Raw genomic sequence first — 25,209 nt, 5'->3', positions numbered from 1 at the left:
ACATAAATGTTATCTGAGTGGTTGGGTTTATGAGTGAAGCTGTTTTTACATATGTTTTAGTGTTTTCCAGTTAGTCTGTAATTAGAGAAAGTGATCTTAGACACTGTAGAACTGTCTTGAATAAAATAATGATTATGTATCCCTTTTCCAGGAAAAATCTTTTGGAAGGTGCCGGATGGTGTATATAGCATGCTCTTCAGTGTATACATGTGATTAAAAAAAAAACTATACACACACACACACACACACACACAATGCTTAGAGTATCTCTGAAGTGTTGTTATACGAGAAAACGTGCCCTTCTGAGATGAGGTATAATACTAGGTACATCTATTCTGAAATAAACAATTGTAGATGAAATTGATCCTTGAACAGTGCAGAGATTAGGACACTGACCCCTATGAAGTAAAAAGTCTGAGTTGAACACCGTGAGATCCATACAAAGTACCACTAATGTTGTTGGGAGTGCTCCCAAGAAGCAGAGAAAAGTAATGATATTACAGAAAAAGCTGAAATGCTTGATATGTACTATTGATTGAGATTTGCAGCTGTGATTACCTGCCATTTCAAGACAAATAAATCGAGTATAAAGACCACTGTGAAAAAAGAAAAGGACATTCATGAAGCCATTGCTACAACTATGCCAGCAGGTGTGAAAACTGCACTTTTTGCAAAATACCTTTTTATCTTGTGCTGAAAATTTAGCTTTTATGTGGGGGCAGAATTGCTATGAGAAAGACATAAGTATAGACTAATACTATTCAAGAAAAGGTAAAGTCATTCTATAACAGCTTAAAGCAAAAGGAAGGAGAAGAATATAAAACTGGGTAATTTAATGCCAGCAAAGGATAGCTTGATAATTTTAGGAAGAGGTCTGGCTTGAAAAATGTCAAGCAAACCGAAGAAAGAGCCTCTGCTGACCAAGCAAGAGGCAGCAGATGAGTTTCACACACCATTAAGAAAATCATTGAGGAGAAAGTATTAAATATATCTTCCTGAATGGCTGTTTTTAATGAATGCAAGTTTATTAAGAAAGCAAAAGAATAAAAGAATGGCTACACCATAGAACAGCCCTGAACAGGTTTTTACTGCAATGAAAGTAACTTGGTTTGGAAAAAATGCCACAAAGGACATTTATTAGTAAGGAAGAGAAGTGAGCACCAGGATTTAAAGCAGGAAGGGATAGGCTAATTCTACTGTTTTATGCAAATGCAATTGGGTTCCTTGTTTGTGAATCGTCTAACCCCCAGCTTTGAAGGCAAAAGGTAAGTATTAGCCTTTTGGTTGTACAAGAAGGCCTGGACAACAGGAATCTTTCTGAATTAATTTCATTGATGTTTTGTCCCTGAAGTCAGGAAGTACCTTGCCAGCAAGCAATCGCTTTTAAAGATTCTTTTGATATCAGACTACCGCCCTGGACACCCAGAACCCCCTGAGTTTGACACTAAAGACATCGAAGTGGTCTACTTTTCCCCAGACACAATGTCTCTAATTCAGCCTCTAAATTCAGGGTGTCATAAAGATGTTTAAGGCTCATTATACGTGGTACTGTATGGATAGCTTTGTCAGTGCTGTGGAAGAGAACTCCAGTAGAGAGAACATCATGAAAGTTTGGAAGGATCACACCATTGAAGATGCAGTCATTAAAGCCTTAAAAGCTATCAGGCTTGAAACAATAAATTATTGATGGAGAAAACTACACCCAGTTATTGTGCATAACCTCACAGGATTTGCAGGAGAGCCAATCAAGGAAATCATGAAAGAGATTGTGGATATGACAAAAAAGTTTGAGTTTAGAGAGTTTCAGGATAAGGATCTTGGAGAAATTCAAGAGCCAGTAGACATCACACCAGAGGAATTAACAGAATACAGCTTGATAAAGATGAGTGCTTCAGAACTGGTGCTAGACAATGAGGAAGGAGACTTAGAAGAAACAGTGCGGGGGGCTGAATGCAGTGGCTCATGCCTGTAAGCCCAGCACTTTGGGAGGCCAAGTTGGATGGATTGCTTGAGCCCAGGAGTTCAGGACAAGCCTGGGTAACATGGTGAAACCCTGTTTCTACAAAAACAAAACAAAAAAAAAAACAGAAAAACTAGCTGGATATGGATGTGCATATCTGTAGTCCCAGCTACTTGGAGGGTTGAGGTGGGGAGGATCAATTGATCCTGGGATGCAGTGAGCCATGATAGTACCTACCACTGCACTCTGGCTGGGATAACAGAATGAGACTCTATCTCAAAAAAAAAAAAAAAATGCAGTGGTGCCAGAAAACAAATTGACAGTAGACAATCTGGCAGAAGGTTTTTGATTATCAAGACTGCTTTTGACTTCTTTTGTGACATGGACCCTTCGATTACTGGCACTGAATCTAAAGCAAATGGTGGAATAAAGATTAGTACTGTATAAAAATGTTTTTGGAGAAATGAAAAAGCAAAAAGTTGGGCAGAAATTATGATGTATTTCCATAAAGTTACATTCAGTGTGCCTGCCTCTTGTGCATCCCCTTCTATCTCTTTTACCCTTGAAATTCCTGAGACAGCAAGGTCAACCCCTCCTCTTCAGCCTACCCAATGTGAAGAAAATGAAGATGAAGATGTTTATGATGATCCACTTCTACTTAATAGTAAATATATTTTCTCTTCCTTATGATATTCTTAATAGCATTTTGTTTTCTCTAGCTTATATTATTGTAAGAATACAGTATATAATATATACAATAAGTACTAATCAGCTTATTGTATTGGTAAGGCTTTTGGTCAACAGTGGACGATTAGGAGTTAAGTTTTGGGGGAGTAAAAATTTATATGTGGATTGTTGACTGCAGGGAGACCAATGTCCCTATGTTGTCTTTATCTGATTTAGGACTTCACATTGTTTTAGCCCTTTTATTTATTTTTTTGATACAGAATCTCACTCCATCACCCAGGCTAGACAGTGGCATGATCTTGGCTCACTGCAGCCTCTACCTCCTGTGCTCAAGCAATCCTCCCACTTCAACCTCCCAGTAGTGGGGACTATAGGCGTGTGCCACCCTGATGAGCTAATTTTTTAAGTTTATTTTTTGTGTACAGACGAGGTCTCACTATATTGCCCAGGCTGGTCTTGAACTGCTAGACTCAAGCAATCCTCCTGCCTCTGCCTTGCAAAGTGCTGGGATTACAGGTGTGAGCTGTCATGCCTGGCCTAGCCCTTTTAAATGAGCAGTTTTCTTTATCTCTTTCTCTCTCTCTTTTTGCCCCTGAAGCAGTCTGTATAAGGTAGGTATCTGTTTCATGAAACGTTGGTAAAACCATTTGGGCCAGGTGCCTTTTATTGACAATCAGGATTCTAATTGCTGTTTTAATTTCTGTAATGATAATTGATCTCACATTCTCAAGTTTTTCACTTACTAGTTGCTAGCATTTTTGTCTTTTAAAAAATTTGTTTAAGGCCGTGTGTGGTGGCTCATGCCTGTAATCCCAGCACTTTGGGAGACCAAGGCGAGGATCACTTGAGCCCAGGAGTTCAAGACCAGCTTGGGCAATATGGCGAAAGCCCATCTCTACAAATAAGTAGTTGGGCATAGTGGTGTGTGCCTGTAGTCCCAGCTACCCACAAGGCTGAGGTGGGAGGATCACTTACTTGAGCCCAAGAGGTTGAGGCTGCAGTAGGTAAGCTCTGATCATGCTACTGCATTCCAGCCTGAAGTGACAAAGTGAGACTCTGCCTCAAAAATGTTTTAAAAAGTTATTTTATATAGGTGTTCCATTTATTAATATATAGTTGTTCATAGTTGTATTTTTTATTTCAGTTATAGCTATGGTTACTTTTTTCATTCTGTATTTTATATATTTGTATCCTTGATCTGTCTTGTTAGAGATTTGTCCTTTTTTTTTGAGATGGAGTTTCACTCTTGTTGCCCAGGCTGAAGTGCAATGGCGTGATCTTGGCTTACCACAACCTCCAGCTCCTAGGTTCAAGTGATTCTGCCTCAGCCTCCTGAATAGCTGGGATTATAGGCATGAGCCACCATGCCTGGCTAATTTTGTATTTGTAGTAGAGATGGTTTACAATTTTATATTTGTAGTAGAGATGGTTTCTCTATGGTGGTCAGGCTGGTCTCAAACTCCCAACCTCAGGTGGTCTGCCCACCTCGGCCTCCCAAAGTGCTGGGATTACAGGTGTGAGTCACTGTGCCTGGTTGAGGTTTGTCTTTTTATTAACTTTTGATTTGAAAATTTCCAAGCATACATAAGAGAGTGTAAAAAACTTCCAAGCACCCATTACTCAACTTTAACAACTATCCTTATTGTGTCACTCTTTTTTGGCCTAATCTTCTTCTTTAAAAAATATCTTGAAGGGTGGGTGAGGTGGCTCATGCCTGTAATTCTAGCTCTCTGGGAGGTGGAGGTGGGAGGATCACTTGAGGCCAGGAATTGGAGGACAACCTGGGCAACATAGAAAAACGCTCTCTCTCTCTCTCTTTTTTTTTTTTTGAGATGGAGTCTCACTTTGTTGCCTAGACTGGAGTGCAGTGGCATGATCTCGGCTCACTGCACTCTCCACCTCCTGGGTTCAAGAGATTCTTGTGCCTTAGCCTCCCAAGTAGCTGGGATTATAGGGATGCACCACGATGCCTGGCTAATTTTTGTGTTTTTACTAACCCCAACATGGGGTTCTGCCCGCCTTGGCCTCCCAAAGTGCTGGGATTATGCACCTGGCCAGAAAGACCCTGTCTCTACAAAACAACAACAACAACAACAACAACAAACAGGCATGGTGGCACACGTCTGTGGTCCTAGCTACTCGGGAGCCTGAGGTGGGAGGGTTGCTGGAGCCGAGAGTTCAAGGCTATAGTGAGATATGATTGTGCCCCAGCACTCCAGCCTGGGTGACAGAGCAGATCCTGTCTATATAAAAAATAGAAATAAAAAAAATCACTTCTGTACAGAACTAGGATATTACAAAATTAATAATTGGTTAATATCATCTAATAACTACTCCAAAATAAAATGTTCTCAGTTGAGTGAATGTGTATAGTGCAGTTTTTCTAATTAGTATTTAAACAAGTTCTACTCCTATTTGGTTGCTCTATCTCAAGCTTTCTAAATGTTTTATAATCTAGAACAAGGGTTGATACATTTTTTTTCTGTAAAATGTTAGGTAGTAAATATTTTAGGGCTTGTATGCTATGTTAGGTCTCTGTTGCATATTCTTTTTTTTTTTTTTTTTTAAAAAACCTTTAAAAATGTAAAACCTTTCTTAGTATGAGGGGCATACAAAAACAGGTATACTTTGGCCCACAGGCCATCATTTTTCAACTGCTGATCTGCAAGACCCCACCTCACCTTTTTTCTCCTTGCTATTAACTTGTTGAGGAAACTGGATCATTTGTTCACATTCTGGGTTTTGTTGATGGTTTTCTTGTAGTGTCTTGTATTTTAAACCTCACATTTGTATTTTGGTAGTCAGAGTTTGATCTATAGGCTCAGTTAGATTTAGTTTTTTTTTTTTTTTTTCAATCCATGTGGGGAGTGCTGCAGAAAGACTTCAGTGATGCCATGTGTATTCCGTTGCATCACATCAGTGGATATGTAAGGTGGGGTTGCCTCACTTTTAATGGATTTAGTGAATGTCGGCTGATACTGTGTCCAGGAAACTTATTCTGGTTTTACCATTTATTTATTTCCTGAATCAGTTACTTTATTATGGGGTACAACATGGTTATTCTCTTAATTCTTTCATTCTTTCTGTATTTTTAAATTTGAATTCTTTTTTGTAGAATTTCTTTACTCCATTCATTAGGTCTATTTAATTACTCTGATACATGGTTCAAATTGGAAAAGTAGGATAAATGCTTATTTATCAATTTTTAGAGTAATAATTGGTGCTGTACTAACCTCCATTAGTAGCTGTGACGATGATCATGTCAGGGTCACCACGTGAGTTAATCACTACCTGCGGGGGGTCTGTCCTGCAAACCCTGACTCCGCGATGGATGAATAAATACACTCAACACAGAGTACAGTGAACGAGTAGGCTAGGGAGGGTGTTAGCTGCTTTCAGAGGCTTCTATTATCCCTAATCTTTACCCTATGACCTAATGCTCTAAGTTAGGAACTGGCTGCCTTCAGCCTGTTCCATTATTCGGCCTTCCAAAAGGTCTGAGACTGTATCTTATAACTTTCCTTAATATTTCCCTTAATATTTTGCCAACCACTCCGAGTGAATCCCAGTAAGTATCCAGTTAAAAGTTTGCTTGTTTTATTAATTTTTCCAAGAACTAGCTTATATTTTGTTAATTTGTTGTCATTGTCTATTTTGCTGATTACTGCTCTTGACTGTTTTCCTGTGTTTGAAGTTATGAATGCTCAACTTACTGGTTTTCAGTTTTTTTTTTTTTTTTTTTTTAATACTTTAAGTTCTGGGATACATGTACAGAACGTGCAGGTTTATTACATAGGTATGCATGTGCCATGGTGGTTTGCTGCACCCGTCAGCTTGTCATCTACATTAGATATTTCTCCTAATGCTATTCCTTTCCCATCTCCCCCAGCACCTGACAGACCCAGGTGTGTGATGTTCCCCTCCCTTGTGTCCATGGGTTCTCATTGTTCAACTCCCACTTATGAGTGAGAACATGTGGTGGTTGCTTTTCTGTTCCTGTGTTGGTTTGCTGAGAATGCTGGTTTCCAGCTTTATCCAGGTCTCTGCAAAGGACATGAACTCCTAATTTCTTATGGCTGCATAGTATTCCATGGTGTATGTGTGCCACATTTTCTTTATCTAGTCTGTCATTGATGGGCATTTGGGTTGGTTCCAAGACTTTGCTATTGTTAACAATGCCGCAGTAAACATATGTGTGCCTATGTCTTCATAGTAAAATGATTTATAATCCTTTGGGTATATACTCAGTAATGGAATTGCTGGGTGAAATGGTATTTCTGGTTGTAGATCCTTGAAGAATTGCCACACTGTCTTCCACAATGGTTGAACTAATTTACACTCCCACCAACAGTGTAAAAGCATTCCTGTGTCTCCACATCCTCTCCAACATCTGTTGTTTCCTGACTTTTTAATGGTCGCCATTCTAACTGGCATGAGATGGTATCTCAATGTGGTTTTGATTTCAGTTTCTCTAATAACCAGTGATGATGAACTTTTATTCATATGTTTCTAGGCCACATAAATGTCTTCTTTTGAGAAGTATCTATTCATATCCTTCACCCAGTTTTTTGGCCACATAAATGTCTTCTTTTGAGAAGTATCTATTCATATCCTTCATTCACTTTTTGATGGGGTTTGTTTTTTTCTTGTAAATTTATTAAGTTCTTTGTAGAATCTGGATATAAGCCCTTTGTCAGCTGGATAAATTGCAGAAATTTTCTCCCATTCTGTAGGTTGTCTGTTCACTCTGATGACAGTTTCTTTTGCTGTGCGGAAGCTCTTTAGTTTAATTAGATCCCATTTGTCAATTCTGGCTTTTGTTGCCATTGCTTTTGGGTATTTTAGTCATGAAGTCTTTGCCCATGTTTATGTCCTGAATGGTATTGCCTACATTTTCTTCTAGGGTTTTTATGGTATTAGGTCTTACATTTAAGTTTTTAATCCATCTTGAGTTAATTTTTGTATAAGGTTTAAGGAAGGGGTCCAGTTTCAGGATTCTGCATATGGCTAACCAGTTTACTCAACACCATTTATTAAATAGAGAATACGTTCCCCATTGCTTGTTTTTGTCAGGTGTGTCAAATGGTTGTAGGTGTGGGGTGTTATTTCTGAGGCCTTTGTTCTGTTCGATTGGTCTGTATATCTGTTTTGGTACTAGTACAATGCTGTTTTAGTTACTGTAGCCTTGTAGTACAGTTTGAAGTAAGGTAGCGTGATGCCTTCAGCTTTTTTGTTTGTTTGCTTAGGATTGTCTTGGCTATATGTATCTATCTTTTTTGGTTTCATAGGAAATTTAGAGCAGTTTTTTCTAACTCTGTGAAGAATGTCAGTGGTAGCTTGATGGGAATAGCATTGAATCCATAAATTACTTTGGGCAGTATGGGCATTTTCATGATATTGATTCTTCCTAACCATGAGCGTGGAATGTTTTTCCATTTGTTTGTGTTCTCTCTTATTTCCTTGAGTATCTTATTTCCTTTGTAGTTATCCTTGAAGAGGTCCTTCACATTTCTTGTAAGTTGTATTTCTAGATATTTTATTCTGTTTGTAGCAATTGTGAATGGGAGTTTTCTCATATTTTGGCTATTATTGATGTATAGGAATGCTTGTGATTTTTGCAAATTGATTTTGTATCCTGAGACTTTGCTGAAGTTGCTTATCATCTTAAGGATATTTTGGGCTGAGAAAATGGGGTTTTCTAAATATACAGTCATGTCATCTACAAATAGAGACAATTTGTTCTGTTCTTCCTCTCCTCCTATTCACATACCCTTATTTCTTTCTCTTGCCTGATTTCCCTGGCCAGAACTTCCAATGCTATGTTGGATAGGAGTAGTGAGAGACGGCGGCATCCTTGTCTTGTGCTGGTTTTCAAAGGGAATGCTTCCAGCTTTTGCCCATTCAGTATGATACTAGCTATGGGTTTGTCATAAAAAGCTCTTACTGTTTTGAGATACATTCCATCAATGTCTAGTTTATTGAGAGTTTTTAGCATGAAGGGGTATTGAATTTTATAGAAGGCCTCTTCGGTATCTATTGACGTAGTCATGTGATTTTTGTCATGGGTTCTGCTGATTTGCATATGTTGAACCAGCTTTGCATCCCAGGGATGAAGATGACTTGATTGTGATAGATAAGCTTTTTGGTGTGCTGCTGGATTTGGTTAGCCAGTATTTTATTGAGGATTTTTGCGTCTATATTCATTAGGGATATTGCTCTGAAATTTGAAATTTTCTTTTTCTTTTTTTGAGACGGAGTTTCGCTCTTGTTACCCAGGCTGGAGTGCAATGGCACTATCTCAGCACACCGCAACCTCCGTCTCCTGGGTTCAAGCAATTCTCCTGCCTCAGCCTCCCGAGTAGCTGGGACTACAGGCATGCACCACCATTCCCAGCTAATTTTTGTATTTTTAGTAGAAACTAGGTTTCACCATGTTGACCAGGATGGTCTTGATCTCTTGACCTCATGATCCACCCGTCTCGGCCTCCCAAAGTGCTGGGATTATAGGCGTGAGCCACCGCGCCCAGCTGAAATTTTCTTTTTTTCTTGTGTCTCTGCTGGGTTTTGGTGTCGGGATGATGCTGGCCTCATAAAATAAGTTCAGGAGGAGTCCCGTTTTTTCTGTTGTTTGGAATCGTTTCGGAAGGAATGGTACCAGTTCCTTTTTGTACCTCTGGTAGAATTAGGATGTGAATCCATCTGGTCCTGGGCTTAATTTTGGTTGATAGGCTGTTAATAACTGCCTTAATTTTAGAATTTGTTATTGGTCTATTCAGGGATTTGATTTCCTCCTGGTTTAGTGTTGGGAGGGTGTATGTATTTAGGAATTTATCCATTTCTTCTAGGTTTTCTTGCAGTCTTGGCAGTTAGATGCTTGATGTTACTATTTATTTCTTACTGCACTGTCTGTGTCTTAACAATTTGTAATTGTTTTTGATCAGTTCATCTTTTTGTCTTTGTACTTAAGCTATCAATAGTTTACCCACCACACTTAGAGTGTCATAATATTCTGTGCTTTTCTGTGTACTTACTATTACCAGTGAGTTTTGTACCTTGAGGTGATTTTTTATTGCTCATTAACATCCTTTTCGTTTTCAGATTGAAGAACTACCTTTAGCATTTCTTGTAAAGTAGGTCTGGTGTTCATGAAATCTCTGAGCTTTTGTTTGCTTGGGAAAGTCCTTATTTCTCCTTCATGTTTGAAGGATATTTTCGCTGAATATACTGTTCTAAAGTGAAAGTTTTTTCCTTCAGCACTTTAAATATGCTATGCACTTTAAATATGTCATATGTCTCTCCCAGCTTGTAAGGTTTCTGCTGAAAAATCTGGTGCCAGATGTATTGCAGCTCCATTGTATGTCATTTGTTTCTTTTCTCTTGCTGCTTTTAGGATCCTTTATCTTTGACCTTCGGGAGTTTAATTATTAAATTTCTTCAGGTCGTCTTCTTTGGATTAAATCTGTTTGGTGTTACTAATCTTCTTGTACTTGAATATTGATACCTTTCTCTAGGTTTGGGATGTTCTCCATTGTTATCCCTTTGAATAAACTTTTTACCCTGATCTGTCTCTCTCCCTACTCTTTAAGGCCAGTAACTCTTAGATTTGCCCTTTCAAAGCATTTTCTAGATCTTTTAGATGTGTTTTGTTGTTGTTCTTTGTTCTTTTGTCTTTTCTGACTATGCATTTTCAAATAGCCTGTCTTTAAGCTTAGTAGTTCTATCACCTGATCACTTCTACTATTAAGAGACTCTAATGCATTCTTCTGTATGTCATTTGCACTTTTGAACTCTAGAATTTCTGCTTCATTCTTTTAATTATTTCAATTTCTTTGTTAAATTTATCTGATAGGATTCTGAGTTCCTTCTCTGCATTATCTTGAATTTCTTTGCGTTTCCTTAATACAGCTGTTTTCAATTCTTCTTCTGAAAGGCCACATGTCTTTGATTCTCCAGGGTTGGTCCCTTGTGCTTTATTTTGTTCATTTAGTGAGGCCATGTTTCCCTGGATGGTCATGATGCTTGGTGGATAATTTTCAGTGTCTGGGTATTGAAGAGTTAGTTGTTTATTGTAGTGTTTGCATTCTGGGCTTGTTTGTATCCTGCCCTTGGGAAGGCTTTCCTGGTAATCGAAAGGACTTGGGTGTCTTTTAAGTTTTCACTGCATGACTTTGTTACCGCTGCTGTCTTATTTAGAGTCCGAGGCCTCTTTAGTCAGCAAATGATGAATCCTACCAGGATGGGTCCTTCCCTTAAAGGCAGTGGATTTCCTTCTGGCCAAGGGTGTGTCTAGAAATGTCATTTGGGAGCTAGGGCCTGGAAGGAGGGCCTCATTACTCTGCCTAGTTTCCTATCTTCCTATAGCTGAGATGGTATCCAGGTTACAAGACAAAGTCATCGTTGCTTTCCCCTCTCCTCTCCTCAAGCAGAGGGAAAAGGTCTCTTTTGGACCTGCAAGCTGCACTGCCTGGCACTTGGGGAGGGGTTTTACAAGCCTTCCCTTACCTGCCCTGGCTGATATCTCACTAGTTCACATGCCCTCCAAGTCCACTGGCTTTGAGCCCCAGCACAGTAGTAGGACTTGCCTAGGCGTTACAGCCCTTGTAGCCTAGACTGCTTTTCAAGTTTATTTAAGACCTCAGAGCACTTTAACCTGTGATGTCAAGGCTTGCCGAAACTCAGATTTGGACTACTGGGATGAGCAGTTGCCCTCTGGCCAGGACATGTGTAAATGCCCCCTCTGTGGGTGTTGGCTAAGTTTTGCCTGGTGTTGGCAGCACTGAGTTTCAGTGCAAATTCCTGCAGTCACTGTGTTGTTCCTCCCTCAAGCCATGTGCTTTCCTTTGCTGTTTGGCTACTTGTTGGGGCTGGAGAACGGGTGTTGGCATTTCAAGATTGCCTTTCCTACCCTCCCCTGTGCCTCTTTCAGCTTTTGAAGTTAAAATCATGTATTGTGATCAGTCACCTGGGATTTGGTTCTCAGGAAGGTGCTTTTTGTTGTTTAGATGGTTGTTAAATTTGGCGTTCCTGTGGGGAGGCTGATCAGAGGCTTTTATTTGGCTACCTTGCTCCGCCTCTCTCTTATTATGGTTCTTTTGTTTACTTATATTTGCATTTTGCTTGGCTGTCATTTCAGTTATCTCTGTAGTGAATAGATATTTTTCTTGCTAGTGGCCAACACCTGGCTCTTGTCCTCTTTGGGGTTGGTCACTTGGGTGATGATGGTCAGATCATCGATGAGTATGTGGCATGCCAGCCGCTTACCTCTGAATTTTTTTTTTTAGACAGAGACCCACTCTGTCGCCCAGGCTGGAGTGCAATGGCATGATCTTTGCTCACTGCAATCTCCACGTCCTGGGTTTGAGTGATTCTCCTGCCTCAGCCCTCCCGGGTAGCTGGGATTACAGGCAAACACCAGTATGCCTAGCTAATTTTCTTTTACTTTTAGTAGAAACTGGGTTTCGCCATGTTGGCCAGGCTGGTCTTGAACTCCTGACCTTAAGTGATTCACCTGCCTGGTCCTCCCAAAGTGCTAGGATTACAAGCGTGAGCCACTGTACCTGACTGCCTCTGAAATCTTAAGAACCAAATATCTCACTTACTGGCCAGTGTCAGCTTCTTTCATTTAGTCAGTCACACTGTTCCTGCTTCTTGACATCTCAATCCCCTGACTCTACTTTCTTTCTTTATGTTGTTCCCTTCTGTTATTACTGTATGATGCAGTTTAGAGTCAGTCCAGCTAAGATACCTTGGTCCATCAGTCACTTCATGCAATCTATTTCTGGTATCCTTAACTCTATCCTTTCCATTATACTTGCCTGTCAAAACCAAAATCTGGGATTGGTGATGCTGGTTGCTTTTTTTAAGATTCATATTCTGAAAACTGAATGCTGCTGGAGAAGTTCTCACAACTGAAAGTTTGTTGTCTTCAGCCTCAGTAATGTCCAGCAGTCACCCAGAATACCCCCCTCTTTCTTTCTGTGGCAACTGTGTCAGAACTTCCCCAGTCTTCTAGAACTTCTGTCATGCCATCTTTGTCATTTACTCTAAGCATCTCCTGTTTTATATAAAGGCCACTATATGGCATTTAATTCTTGTTACGAAATCCTCAAATGTGCATGTTCATCCTTCTATGCTTACTGTGTAGTACTGAGGAGGAGACATCTCTGTCATTTATAACTGTTTCTTCCATTTAGGTTCTGAATTCTAACTATACCTAACTTCTATAAAATATTATTCACTCAATTAATTGTTTTTTTCTACTTCTTTTCCTCTTACCTCCTTTTCTTCTCTATCACCATTCAAATGTGATCAGGTTTTTACCAAAAACCTTAACTTACTGTCTTCCTCCAGTTATTGTGTTAGCTCTTCTTTTATTTAGAAAGGCAATTACCTGCATTCACGATTCTACTTCCTCACCTCCATCTCACTCCTCAATCCATTGTAATCATTTGCCATTCTAAAATTGCTTTTGCCTAGTTAATCAGTGCCTCTTTTATTGTGAAAACTAATGAACACCTCTCAATTTTTTTCTTTATTTTACAAATATTTGGTCATGTTGACCACTTTATTTCTGTAGATACTTATATTTCTTTACCTTGCCAGTTTTTATGACTTGACCCTTGGTTTTCTTTCCAACTCTTTTAATTACTTGATTCCTTTATAGATTTCCTCTGCCTAGTTCTTAAATATCTTATGCTCATTTAACTCTGTAGATTCTCCCTGGGTCATGTCATTTACTCCTATGATTTCAGTGATATTTATGTTAATAATTCCTAAACCTTTATCCTTAGCCCATACTCTCTCCAGAGATTTATATTATCCAATATTTAGGTGCTTGTGGAATATTTCTGTGTAGTATGTTTTTTTGTTTTTTTTTTGAGATGGAGTTTTGCTGTTGTTACCCAGACTGGAGTGCAATGGCACCATCTCGGCTCACTGCAACCTCCGCCTTCTGGGTTCAAGCAATTTTCCTGCCTCAGCCTCCCAAGTAGCTGGGACTACAGGCACGCACCACCATGCCCAGCCAATTTTTGTATTTTTAGTAGAGACTGGGTTTCACCTTGTTGACCAGGATGGTTTCGATCTCTTGACCTCGTGATCCACCCGCCTCGGCCTCCCAAAGTGCTGGGATTATAGGCATGAGCCACCGTGCCCAGCCAGTATGTTTTAAAGTATCTGAAACTTAACATGTCCAAAGAGAACTGATTTTTCATCTTTCCTGTTTTTCTTACATCATTCATTCATTCATTCATTTAGAAGTCTCACTCTGTCACCCAGGCTGGAGTACAGTGGTGTGATTTCTGCTTATTGCAGCCTCTACCTCCCACGTTCAAGTGATTGTCTGCCTCAGCCTTCTGAGTAGATGGGATTACAGGTGTATGCCACCATGCCCAGCTAATTTTTTTCTTTGTATTTTTAGTAGAGATGGGGTGTCACCATGTTGGCTGGGCTGGTCTTGAACTCCTGACTTCAAGTGATCTGCCTGCTTTGGCCTTCCAATGTGTTAGGATTATAGGCAAGCTCCTCCTACCCAGCTCCTTCTGCTCACATCTAATCAACTACTTAATCCTCTCAATTTTTACTTCCATTGTCTCTCAAAATAATTCACTTTTTAAAATCTCTAAGTCTCTCCCCTAGTTGAGGCCATCACGGACTCTCAGATTACTGTAACAGTTTTCTAACTAGGCTGTGTGTTTCCAGTGTAGACCATTTTCCATGTTTCAGCCAGAGTGGACTTCCAGTTGTTTAATCTAATGATACCCTTCTTAAAACTCTCGAAAATTCTTAAAATTCTTAAATCTCTTGTCTCCTAGGTACTACTAAGGACTCTTCATGGTAGATAACAGAAACTCAACTCACACTAGGTTTAACAAAGAGGACAAGATTGGAAGGTTTTGTAAGTGCAGAAATAAGATGTACCTGGGCCCCATAGACACATGGAAGCAGGATTTGGATACTGCCAATACTTTCTTCCCCTTGCTTTTTCTCCTCTCTGAATTCTGGCTTCATTCTCTTCTCACTCTTCTTTCTTTTAAGTGGCAAAGCATATGGCTGTCAGTTTTATTACAGCTTCAGGTTTCTGTTGTCATGAGATGAACGAGACTGGTTGGACCCTGGTTCATGCAATGTTCACTCTGTTTAAAATACCCGTCACCTCCTATGTTGTCTCAGATGGTGTCCATCTCTGAACCAGTCAGCTGTAGGTAGGGAAGAAGATGCTATGATTGGCCTATTTTGTTGTTGTTGTTATAGTTTTGTTCATTCTTAATCCAGTCTTGAATGAGGGAGATAGAATCTTAAGGAGATAAAAGCTCGTTTCCATTTGAACTTCATGAGTAGAGTGTAAAGAAAGAACACTTTGCAGAAGGGATGGTAGTCTCTACTGAGTCTACAAAGTATTAGATCCCTACAGTGCATTTGCTTGTAAGATAATACAGGCAGTCCCTGCTTTGTCTGGTAGTGAGAGTCTGTAAAAATGATTGTGCAAGCAGAAACTGTGCAAAGTGGTTTTAATCAATGGGAAGATTATGATGGACTTTTAAAAAAATTGTCAAACAATGGAAAACTCTTGTCAGTTATAATAGTATAGGGAAATGAAAAAAAACAGTAAAGTGAGTAGTACACTAATTTTAAACATTAGAAACATTGAGAATTAAAGTGTTTTATTTCTTTGTAAAAATATATATTAAGAGTAACAAACAGTGCTTGTCCTCTTCTCATCCTATGACGTAGGATACAGAGCGAATATCTTTTTCATGTGTAGGTGAAGTACCATACTCTTAAGTTTGGATCAACTTCAGTGTTTTATCCAATGTTGTGAAATCTCCAAGAGTTCCTTTGCTGGTGCCACTTCTGGGACATTTTCATCCTTATGCTGTAACCACTTTTCTCATAAAATGCCAATAAGTTCCCTTCATTATCTTTCTCTGGCTGCATAGAATCTGCTGGACAGCAGCATTGTCATCATTCCCACAGTCAGCTGTTTCTTTTGTAACTTCATTTACGTTTGATTTGAATTTTACTTCTTGCATTATCACTGTTTCTTTGTTTCTCTTTAAAATTTGTGGGATAATGGCCATTTTTGTAAAATGTCATGCATATTTATCATTGAGAGACAAGGAGGTAACATAGCTCCGTAGTTTGCTGTCTGTGCATGCACTGAATAACAACAATGTACAGTGAGTGACCAGTCACTGACAGAACTGATGTAATTGGTCAATGATCATTATGCACATCTGTTATTTATATAGTGATTTATGGACGGATGAGTTAGCAGCAAAGTTTGTACTTTATGCAATTATTCACAGTTAACAAATATACCGGGGTCATTGGCATTTGAACTGGGGCACTGGTGTTATTAAACACAATCATGATAACTGAAATTTTTGCATATCAGAACTGTGCCATGTGAGGACTGCCTGTATTAAGACACATATTGCCTATTATATGACACTATATTATTTGGCTTCTGCTTTTGTTTTTAGATTAACCTAAGGCTTTCTTCCTTAGAACTATGTTCACACAGACCTAAGCCCATGCATTTCTCTCAAGTTTGAATTCCCCTGCCTCTTCCCCAGTTGTTCATACCTCTATACCGTCCTCTTCTGTTTGTTTGCACCTACTTACCCTTTAAGTTTTTCTGTAGACATTCCTTTCTCTGAAAAAACTTTTCTGTTCTTTCAAATTTGAATTAACTAACAGCCTGTGGTGTTCCCATATTACACAGACTTTCTGTTGTAGTATCACATATGGATCACATTGTATTGTTCTTCTTTTTACTTACCTGTCATCACTACAGACAGTGTTTTACATGCAGGTAGAGACTATGCAGTGCAGTTCCTTGCTATATTCCCAAGGCCTAGCACTGTGTAGAACAAAATAGGTACTTAGTAAAATTCCTTTGATGTAGTGAAAAATAATCAGAATTTTGGTGGGGTATGCATACTACAATATCATAAGAAGGTATTCTGGAGGAATGTAGAATAGACTAAACATAGGTATGAATTATGAAATATAATTTATGCTTCCTTATACTTTAAATGAAATATATATTTGGTAGCATAAATTTTATGACTCTTGTATTTAATAAATATATTACAGAAAATTAATCATAATTGGAAAAATTGCTTCATATGATATCATAGGTGCTTATTAAATCAATGAAGCTGCTTGTTAAATCTATGAAGCAGTAAGTTAGAATTATGCCTTTTCTTTGGTTCTAATGATTATTTTCATTTATTTTTAAGGTATCTTCATGTTTTAATGATCTTCTGGTCATTTGTTGCTGGAGTTGTCACATTCTACTGCTCACTAGGACCTAATTCTCTCTTACCAAATATATTCTTCACAATAAAATATAAACCCAAGGTAAAATTATGTGTTCTTATTGCATTCAATATGTATCAGCCTCAACTATTTATTACTTGAAAGTCTGCTAAAGCAGTGTATTTTTTTTGTTAATTTATAAAAATTATTTTTTAAAAATTTCTTATTTTCAGGTACTGTGCTAAAAGCAGTGATTAAAAAATCTGTCTAATATTACTTAATAATGGAAGTGTGTTAGAAAAATTTCAAAATATAATGTCTATATGTGTATGCTTTTAAGGCATGCAATTCTAGGAGGAGCTATAAAAAGAAAATGTGGTACAAAATTTTCAGAAAGTGAGGATCCACAATTTTAGGGTGTCCTCTATTAACCACGAAGACAATAAATTAAATCAGAGGTTCCCAAAGCTGGTTGTACAGTAAATCTCCTAGGGAATTAAAAAATACAGATTGCTGGGCTGTATCACCATATTTCAATTGACTAGCTCTGGGTTACAGCCATGTAATCAGTACTTGTTAGAAGCTTTCCAGGTGATTCTGAGGCACAGACTCAGGAAATATGAGGTTAAATGATCTAATTGTACTAAATTTTTAAATGTTTGTGTATTCCATAGAAACAGATATAATTAGGCAGTTTGCATAACCAAAGTAATTTATTTATGAAATGTAATGAAGGGTGGTAATGTGTTGAATCTATCTCTGTAAAGCAAGGTTCTGGTCTATAGATCAAGGTTTAAAGGTATGTCTTTTCTTTGAGATAGAATCCTGCTCTTTTGCCCAGGCTGGAGTGCAGCAGCACCATCTTGGCTCATTGCAATGGTGCCATCTTGGCTCACTGCATCCTCCGCCTCCCAAGTTCAAGTGATTTCTGCTGCCTCAGTCTTCCATGTAAATGGGATTACAGGCACACGCCACCAAGCCCAGCTAGTTTTTGAATTTTAATAGAGATGGCGTTTTGCCAGTTTGGCTGGTCTTGAACTCCTGACCTCAGGTGATCCACTTGCCTTGGCCTCCCAAAGTGTTAGGATTACATAATCCTGCAAAATACCAACAAACCTGAGACAAGATACTACGTCAACTTAAGGAATTATTAAAACTTAAAGATATCCCACTTACCTTGTCAACTTAAGGAATTTTTAAAGACTTAAAGATATCCCACTTGCCTTGGCCAAGGCCACAACTGAAAGTGGTGTCCCATATTTTATCAGAAACTCTAGTAGTTACCTCATAATTTTTTCATTAAATTCAAGATTTTAGAGAAAGAAAAAATAGTTTTTTTCTTATTATACCTTTGAGATAGAGTGTCACTTTCTTTTCTCTTTCTTTCTTTTTTTGAGACAGGGTAGATTTGCACAGGCTAGAGTGCAGTGGCAGGATCACTGCTTACAGCAGCCTCAAACTCCCAAGCTCAGGTGATCCTGCCACCTCAGCCTCCTGGGTAGCTGAGACTAGGCATGTGCCACCATACCCATCTAATTTCTGTGTTTTTTTGTAGAGACAGGATTTTACCATGTTTCCCAGGCTGGTCTCAAACTCCTGGGCTCAAGTCATCCACCCACCTTGGTCTCCCAGATTGCTAGGATTATAGGCATGAGCCACTGTGCCTGGCCAAGTTGTCATTTCCAAATATAGATTGAATTTTTTTTAAGTGAACATAACAATTAATTTTAACTTTAAGCTTGGAAATATGTAAAGACAACTCTCCCCACCATCTCTCGTTTTCCTTTTTTTAGCAGTTAGGACTTCAGGAATTATTTCCTCAAGGTCATAGCTGTGCTGTTTGTGGTAAAGTGAAATGTAAACGACATAGGTAAGTTAAATATTTTTTTATTTGTTGATCCTTCCAATTACATTTGGATTTCAAGTGATTTAGTTGTATAATTTTTCTTTAGGCCTTCTTTGCTACTTGAAAACTATCAGCCATGGCTAGACCTGAAAATTTCTTCCAAAGTTGATGCATCTCTCTCAGAGGTAACTGATTTAATATTAACAGAAATCATTAAATGCCTGTGGAAAGTTTTTCCAGAATTTTTTACCAAATAATTTAATTATAGAACATCTTAATACACATCACCTAAATCAGTTCTGGGTTAGGTAGTTGATTATTGCAAACTAAGCCACTTGAATAGTAAGCTAGAAATGTTTTTGAATCTCATGTTTAATTTATACATTTTAGCTAAGGAAAGTACTGCTTTACCTGAAACAGTCATGGAAGCACTGCTTTACCTGAAACAGTCATAAAGCTGAAGACGGTAATCTTTATGATAAAGGCAGTAGAAATATCATTTTGTAATTCCAAAAGGAACCCTGGATTGCAAGGAGCAAATAGATGTATATCTTACTGAATTATGACCCCAGTTTTGACACTAACTGAAGTATAGAGTAGGGAATGGGATGTTTTTCACTACTTCTGCATAATACTGGAATGGAAAGCATGTTCTCGTATCTTTATTATAGTTAAATTTTATATGTATCTTTTTGGTAACATGTTTTATTTTTTATTTTATTTTTTGAGACACAGTTTCACTTTTGTTGCCCAGGCTGGAGGGCAATGGCATGATCTTTGCTCACTGCAACCTTTGCCTCCCAGGTTCAAGCAATTCTTCTGCCTCAGCCTCCCTAGTAGCTGGGATTATAGGCATGTGCCACCACACCCAGCTGTGTTTTAGATACTTGTCTTCTCAGTGGTTTTGACAAAACACTCAAGTTTGTGAAGGGAAGGAATGAGGTCTCATTTGTTCCTAGCACCAAATATTGGGTCATGAATATTTTTGGTAGCTGATCAAAGTGTATTGAATTAAACTCGATGCTAATTAGTTGAAGAAGAGCAGTAGGCATCTGATTCCCACTTAGTTGTTATTTATCATATTTTGTATCCTGCATAAAAGCCCATTAAAACTTGGCATTTTTTTCTTTGCTTCTCTAAGGCCTTTTTCATTTTCAAGTTACCCTGATTTAAGACTGTCTAATATGGTAGTTACAGGCCACATGTGGCTATTAATAAACACTGCAGGTGTGTTAGTCCAAGTTGACATGTGCTCTGTGTGTGAAATAGATAATGGATTTTGAAGATTTAGTAAGAAAAGACAGGGCCGGGCGCGGTGGCTCACGCCTGTAATCCCAGCACTTTGAGAGGCCGAGGCGGGTGGATCACGAGGTCAAAAGATCGAGACCATCCTGGTCAACGTGGTGAAACCCCGTCTCTACTAAAAATACAAAAAATTAGCTGGGCACAGTGGCACGTGCCTGTAATCCCAGCTATTCAGGAGGCTGAGGCAGGAGAATTGCCTGAACCCAGGAGGCGGAGGTTGCGGTGAGCCGAGATCGCGCCATTGCACTCCAGCCTGGGTAACAAGAGCGAAACTCCGTCTCAAAAAAATAAAAGAAAAGACTTAGAAAAACGGAATGTAAAGTATCTCATTTTTTATATTGATTACATGTTGATAGGATAATATTTTGGATATGTTGGGTTAAATGAAATATAAAATTAATTTCACCTATTTCTTTTTACTTTGTAAAACATATAGCTACTAGAAAATTTAAAATTAATGTGTGACTTACATTTCTGTTGGAGAGTGCCAAGTTGAGGTCTGTTGAAGAAAACTTCTAACAGCTATTATTTGTGTCTTTAACACGTCAGATATTTATTCATAAAAATGAAAGGACTTTTACAAAACTCTTGGTCCAGTACCTGGCACATGTTGATGTTCAATAAATATTAGCTCTCACATTTAAAAACATATTTTGAGATTTTACAGGTGGGAACTGGGCTAGGCGGTAGTGATTAAAAGTGGAATAAGATATGGTCCCTTTCTACTTTAGAAGCAAAGGCAGGCATATAAACAGGTATTCACAATATAATTTAATGTGGGCAATAATGGCAAAAAATTAAGGTATATAGAATTGATATAGGGGAGAAGTACATAACTATTGAGAGGGACAGTCAGATCGGATAACTAGAGATTTGCCAGACTAAGTGTGGAAAAGAGGATTTCAGGACTTAGGTAGAGCTTTCAAAAGGAAAGAGAGGCTTGAAATAAGGTGGAGGGTTCAGCAAACTGGAGAGTAAAATATGAGGGAGGATGTGGGCAATGAGGAAACAATATTCTAGTAGTTAATATTTAGTGATATACTTACTATATATTAGGCACTGTGCTAAGTCATGCATTATTTTATGTAATCTACATATAACCTATGAAGTGGTTACTATTATTGATAATTTTACCAAAGGTAAATGAAATTTAGAGTTTTAATAATGTTCTCAAGTTTCATATTTGGTTGATTGCAGAACTCAATCAAAAACTCAGATCTGGTTAAGTTCTTAATTGGTATTTTATATGGCCCTTTAGAAATCACACTATCAAATGACTTTAAGGGCTATGCTGATGGAGTTCAGATTAATTGATCCTGCAAGTCAGTGATTTTCTTGAGTTTTCAGATGAGACTCATAGGGTGCACTGGGAGTGAAAAGGAAGTAATGCAGCTGCTGCATGCTTCAAAATCAGTGCAGTTTCACCTTTCTTATTTTCATATATTCAGGTTTGATACATTGAGGATTTCGTGAAAGAGGATGATATGGTCAGATATATGTTTTAGGTTACTTTGGCAGCTCTGTTTAGGATGGAGGGGAGTGAGCTTGGAAGCAGGGAGGTGAGAGGCCATTGCTGCAGTATGAGGGGTAAGAAAATGAGGACCCAAGCAATGGTGCTGTAGAAGAGCATTACTTAGGATATAAAATCAGTAGGACTTGGTGATTGATTGGATGTGGGGAATAAAGGAAGAACAAATGTTTAATGATAACTCTTTCTAGTCTCTTCTCTCTATCCTATTCATTGTTATCCCTGTTTATATGTATCTTCATTTCTCAACTCATATAAACAATGCTTAGTTTTTGTACTAAAAAATCTAAATTATTATTCCCTTAATATTTAAAGTAGAGAATTCACAGCCTTTGTTACTGCTGCCAGAGAAGTATGTGATCTGATTTTGGAAGGATTGGATTAGATATGCCGTTTTGTGGCCTCCCTATTGCTTTTTAAAGTTACTGCCCAATGTTGCACCTCCTTGTAAAAATTATGACATCCTGCTACACCCAAATCCAAGAAATGGAAGATTTAACACCCAGGGTTTGTTTTGTTTTATTTCATTTTGTGACTTTTTCATTCCAATAGCTTACGTACTGATTTTGAGTGTACAGGTAAAATTTTCACAAGGTGAGCATATCTGTGTAACTGGCATTCAGATCAGGAAACAAAACATTATCAGCATCCCAGAATACCCCTTCATGTTCCCCTCTAGCCACTATACTTCCATCAGAGGTACCTACTAACACCTAATTTTGACCCCTTACATAAATATTGCTGCTTGTTTCTTCGTTGTATTCTGAAAATACTGACTTACAAAGTTAGGAATGCAAAGGACTAACTTGCTCTTTTTCTTCTTTCCATAGCACACTTTTGGTTCAGTTAAGCTTCAGACTCAGGAACAATTTATTTAACTTTTTGTTTGATTATGAGAATATTTAGAAATACTTGCATGTTATTCTAATAATAACTTTTCCTATTTGTGGAATTTTTATGGTTTTCCAAGTGTTTTCTCATATGTTCTCATTGATCCTCAAAATCATATAAGGTTGAAATACACATTTTGTCATGTGAAAGCCTTATATTACTGTCATTATTTGTTTTTTGTTTTTTTGCGACTGGGCTCACTTGTCGCCCTTGCTGGAGTGCAGTGGCAACATCTCAACTCACTGCAACCTCTGCCTCTCAGGCTCAAGTAATCCTCCTGCCTCAGCCTCTCAAAATAGCTGGGACTACAGGTGCATGCCACTACACCCAGCTTATTCTTATATTTTTTGTAGATACAAGGTTTCATCATGTTACCTAGACTGGTCTCAAACTCATGAGTTCAAGCGAACACCTGCCTTGACCTCCCAAAGTACTGGGATTACAGGTGTGAACCAACACTCCTGGCCTACTGTCATTATTTGTGATAATAAAATTGGTTCTTGGTAATGTTATATATTACCAAATGGTACAATTTATTTTCCAAAAACTAATTAATATTATGTTTCTTTAAAAAATAATTTTTATGCAGGTTCTTGAATTAGTGTTGGAAAACTTTGTTTATCCGTGGTACAGGTATGTTCTTTTTATAAGGTATTTTTCTTTGATACAGTGAATACTATTAAGTTGAGCATGCTAATGATGTGTTTTTGGTGTAGACCAGGATTTCTTAACTTTGTCACTATTTACATTTTAGGCAAAATAATTATTTGTTGTGCGGGCTGTACTGTGCATTATGTGATAATTAGCAGCACCCCTGGCTTCTCCCATTAGATAGTCGCAGACCTCCCTGCTACCAGTTGTGACCAATAAAAATGTCTTCAGAGGTAGCCAGATATGACCTGGAAGGCATAATTGGCCCTAGTTAAGAACCGCTGATAGAGGTTTCAGTTAATTAATAATTTAGTCATAATAAAGAGGAAGAAAACTTAGGCTGCGTTTTGAGACAAAAGTAACTTGTAGAATTCCTTATCCCTCCTAGATGTAGTGATTTAATAATTTTGTATTCAGTTTTCACATTTGAAATTATTGTACCTTTTGGAAGGGAATCTATTTCACATATTTCATTAAATTGAAAGATAACTTCAGTAGTTTTCCTGGAGAATTAATGTTTTTTTTTTGCCCCAGAGTACCTTTGTTTTTGGTGTATGCCATGTGTATACAAGGGCCTTGTACTTTTGAAGATACAGAAAATACTTTAGATTTGAAAAATTTATTTTTAGAATCAGAGAGATCCAACTTATATCATTTAATAAATACATATTTCCTTAAATAAGCATCATGCATTTAATATATATTTATATATATTTGAACACTTGCATCTCTATGGCTTATATATGTGATGTTTAATGACATCTACCCCAATTTTATATTGATTAAATATATTTTGAATTTTTTTTTTTTTTTTTTTTGAAATAGAGTCTTGTTCTGTTGCCTGGGCTGGAGTGCAGTGGCATGATCTCAGCTCACTGCAACCTTCACCTGATCCTCCCACCTCATCCTCCCAAGAAGCTTGGATTACAGGTGTGCACCACCATGCCTGGCTAATTTTTGTATTTTTAGTAGAGATGGAATTTTTCCACGTTGCCCAGGCTGGTCTCAAACTCCTGACCTCAAGTGAACCCATGCCTTGGCTTCCCATACTGTTGGAATTAGAGGCGTGAGCCACCACACCTGGCTGAATTTTCTAATTAAAAAAAAATGCTACTAGTTGAATTCTTCCGGAATGTGTTACGACAAATGCAATATCCAGTTTCTATGCCATATTTTCTTGAAAAGCTAGGTAAATTAATTTTTTACATTTGATTCTGTCTTAAATGTCTGGCATTTGCCATTTAATTAAAGTTGATGGTGAGGCCTTTTATAAAATGAATCTTTTGTGAAGACTCCCTTACCTTCTCCCATCTCTGCGTTATGACACTTTAGACAAAATTTGGTTGTATTTCTAAGTGTGAAAGTATATATTTTCTTCTCAGTGGTAGCTATTGATGCTGTAATATCCCCTTCTTTAGGGTTTAATAGTGGGAGGCATGGTTGATGCAATTATCTTTCCTATTCTGTCAAGAAAGTTAACAATTAGCACCATTTTCAAGTTTAAGATATTATCATTCTTTCTTTCCTTGCCTTTGATTAGGGAAGTGTTCTAATTCTAGGGACCTCAAAACATCAGGAAAATGAAAGTAACTCCTCAGATGAAGGTTGTCAGAATTTATGTTTTACAAAATGTTTGAGTTTCATTTAATTTCTTTTTCAAATAGAGTACACCTTTATTTTAACTTTAAGAATTTACATATAAGTATTTTAAACTATTTAAAAATCTTGTATTAATTTAATTTTATTGCTTCTCCTAAATTGTTCATTGTTTTACTTCTTTAAACTTTCTTTGATGTTGCTTAGAACATGATCTCAGTATTGTAAAAATAAAACTATACTCATATATGTCTGCAAGGAAATAAATGTTACAATTTAATTAATGGTAATTATGTCTTGATGCTAGAATTATGGTAGATGTTTGTTTTCTTTTTTGTACATTTCTTTTATTCTACAATGAAATGTATTCATAAATGAAAAAGGAAAGTGGGTTAAGTAAACAGAAAAAAGGAAATTTTTTGCTTGTTTTCTTGAAGCTGAAACTGTATTTCTCTGAACTTCTGAATATTTGTTTTTCTC

The 25,209-nt window shown here is 37.8% G+C and overlaps 1 protein-coding gene across 45 annotated transcripts in view; it reads left to right on the top strand.

Annotated features, from left to right (window-relative positions):
- The window catches only part of SNX14 (sorting nexin 14), a 115,062-nt gene that overhangs the window by 2,307 nt on the left and 87,546 nt on the right, over positions 1-25,209 (top strand). For 19 of the 45 annotated variants that reach the window (XM_078369733.1, XM_078369729.1, XM_078369721.1 and 16 more), the window contains exons 2-5: positions 16,894-17,014; positions 18,706-18,782; positions 18,865-18,943; positions 23,072-23,115. In XM_078369733.1, coding sequence (XP_078225859.1) covers positions 16,910-17,014; positions 18,706-18,782; positions 18,865-18,943; positions 23,072-23,115 — 305 coding nt within the window. In that variant the 5' untranslated portion in view covers positions 16,894-16,909. Of the gene's footprint in view, positions 1-1,180; positions 2,625-16,893; positions 17,015-18,705; positions 18,783-18,864; positions 18,944-23,071; positions 23,116-25,209 lie in introns of those variants that run through there. The other 26 variants (XM_078369736.1, XM_078369730.1, XM_078369723.1 and 23 more) reach the window with 4 other exon arrangements.

This window comes from Callithrix jacchus, chromosome 4 (genome assembly GCF_049354715.1).
Source record: "Callithrix jacchus isolate 240 chromosome 4, calJac240_pri, whole genome shotgun sequence".
Taxonomy (NCBI): Eukaryota; Metazoa; Chordata; class Mammalia; order Primates; family Cebidae; genus Callithrix; species Callithrix jacchus.
This window is presented reverse-complemented; position numbering and strand designations above follow the sequence as displayed.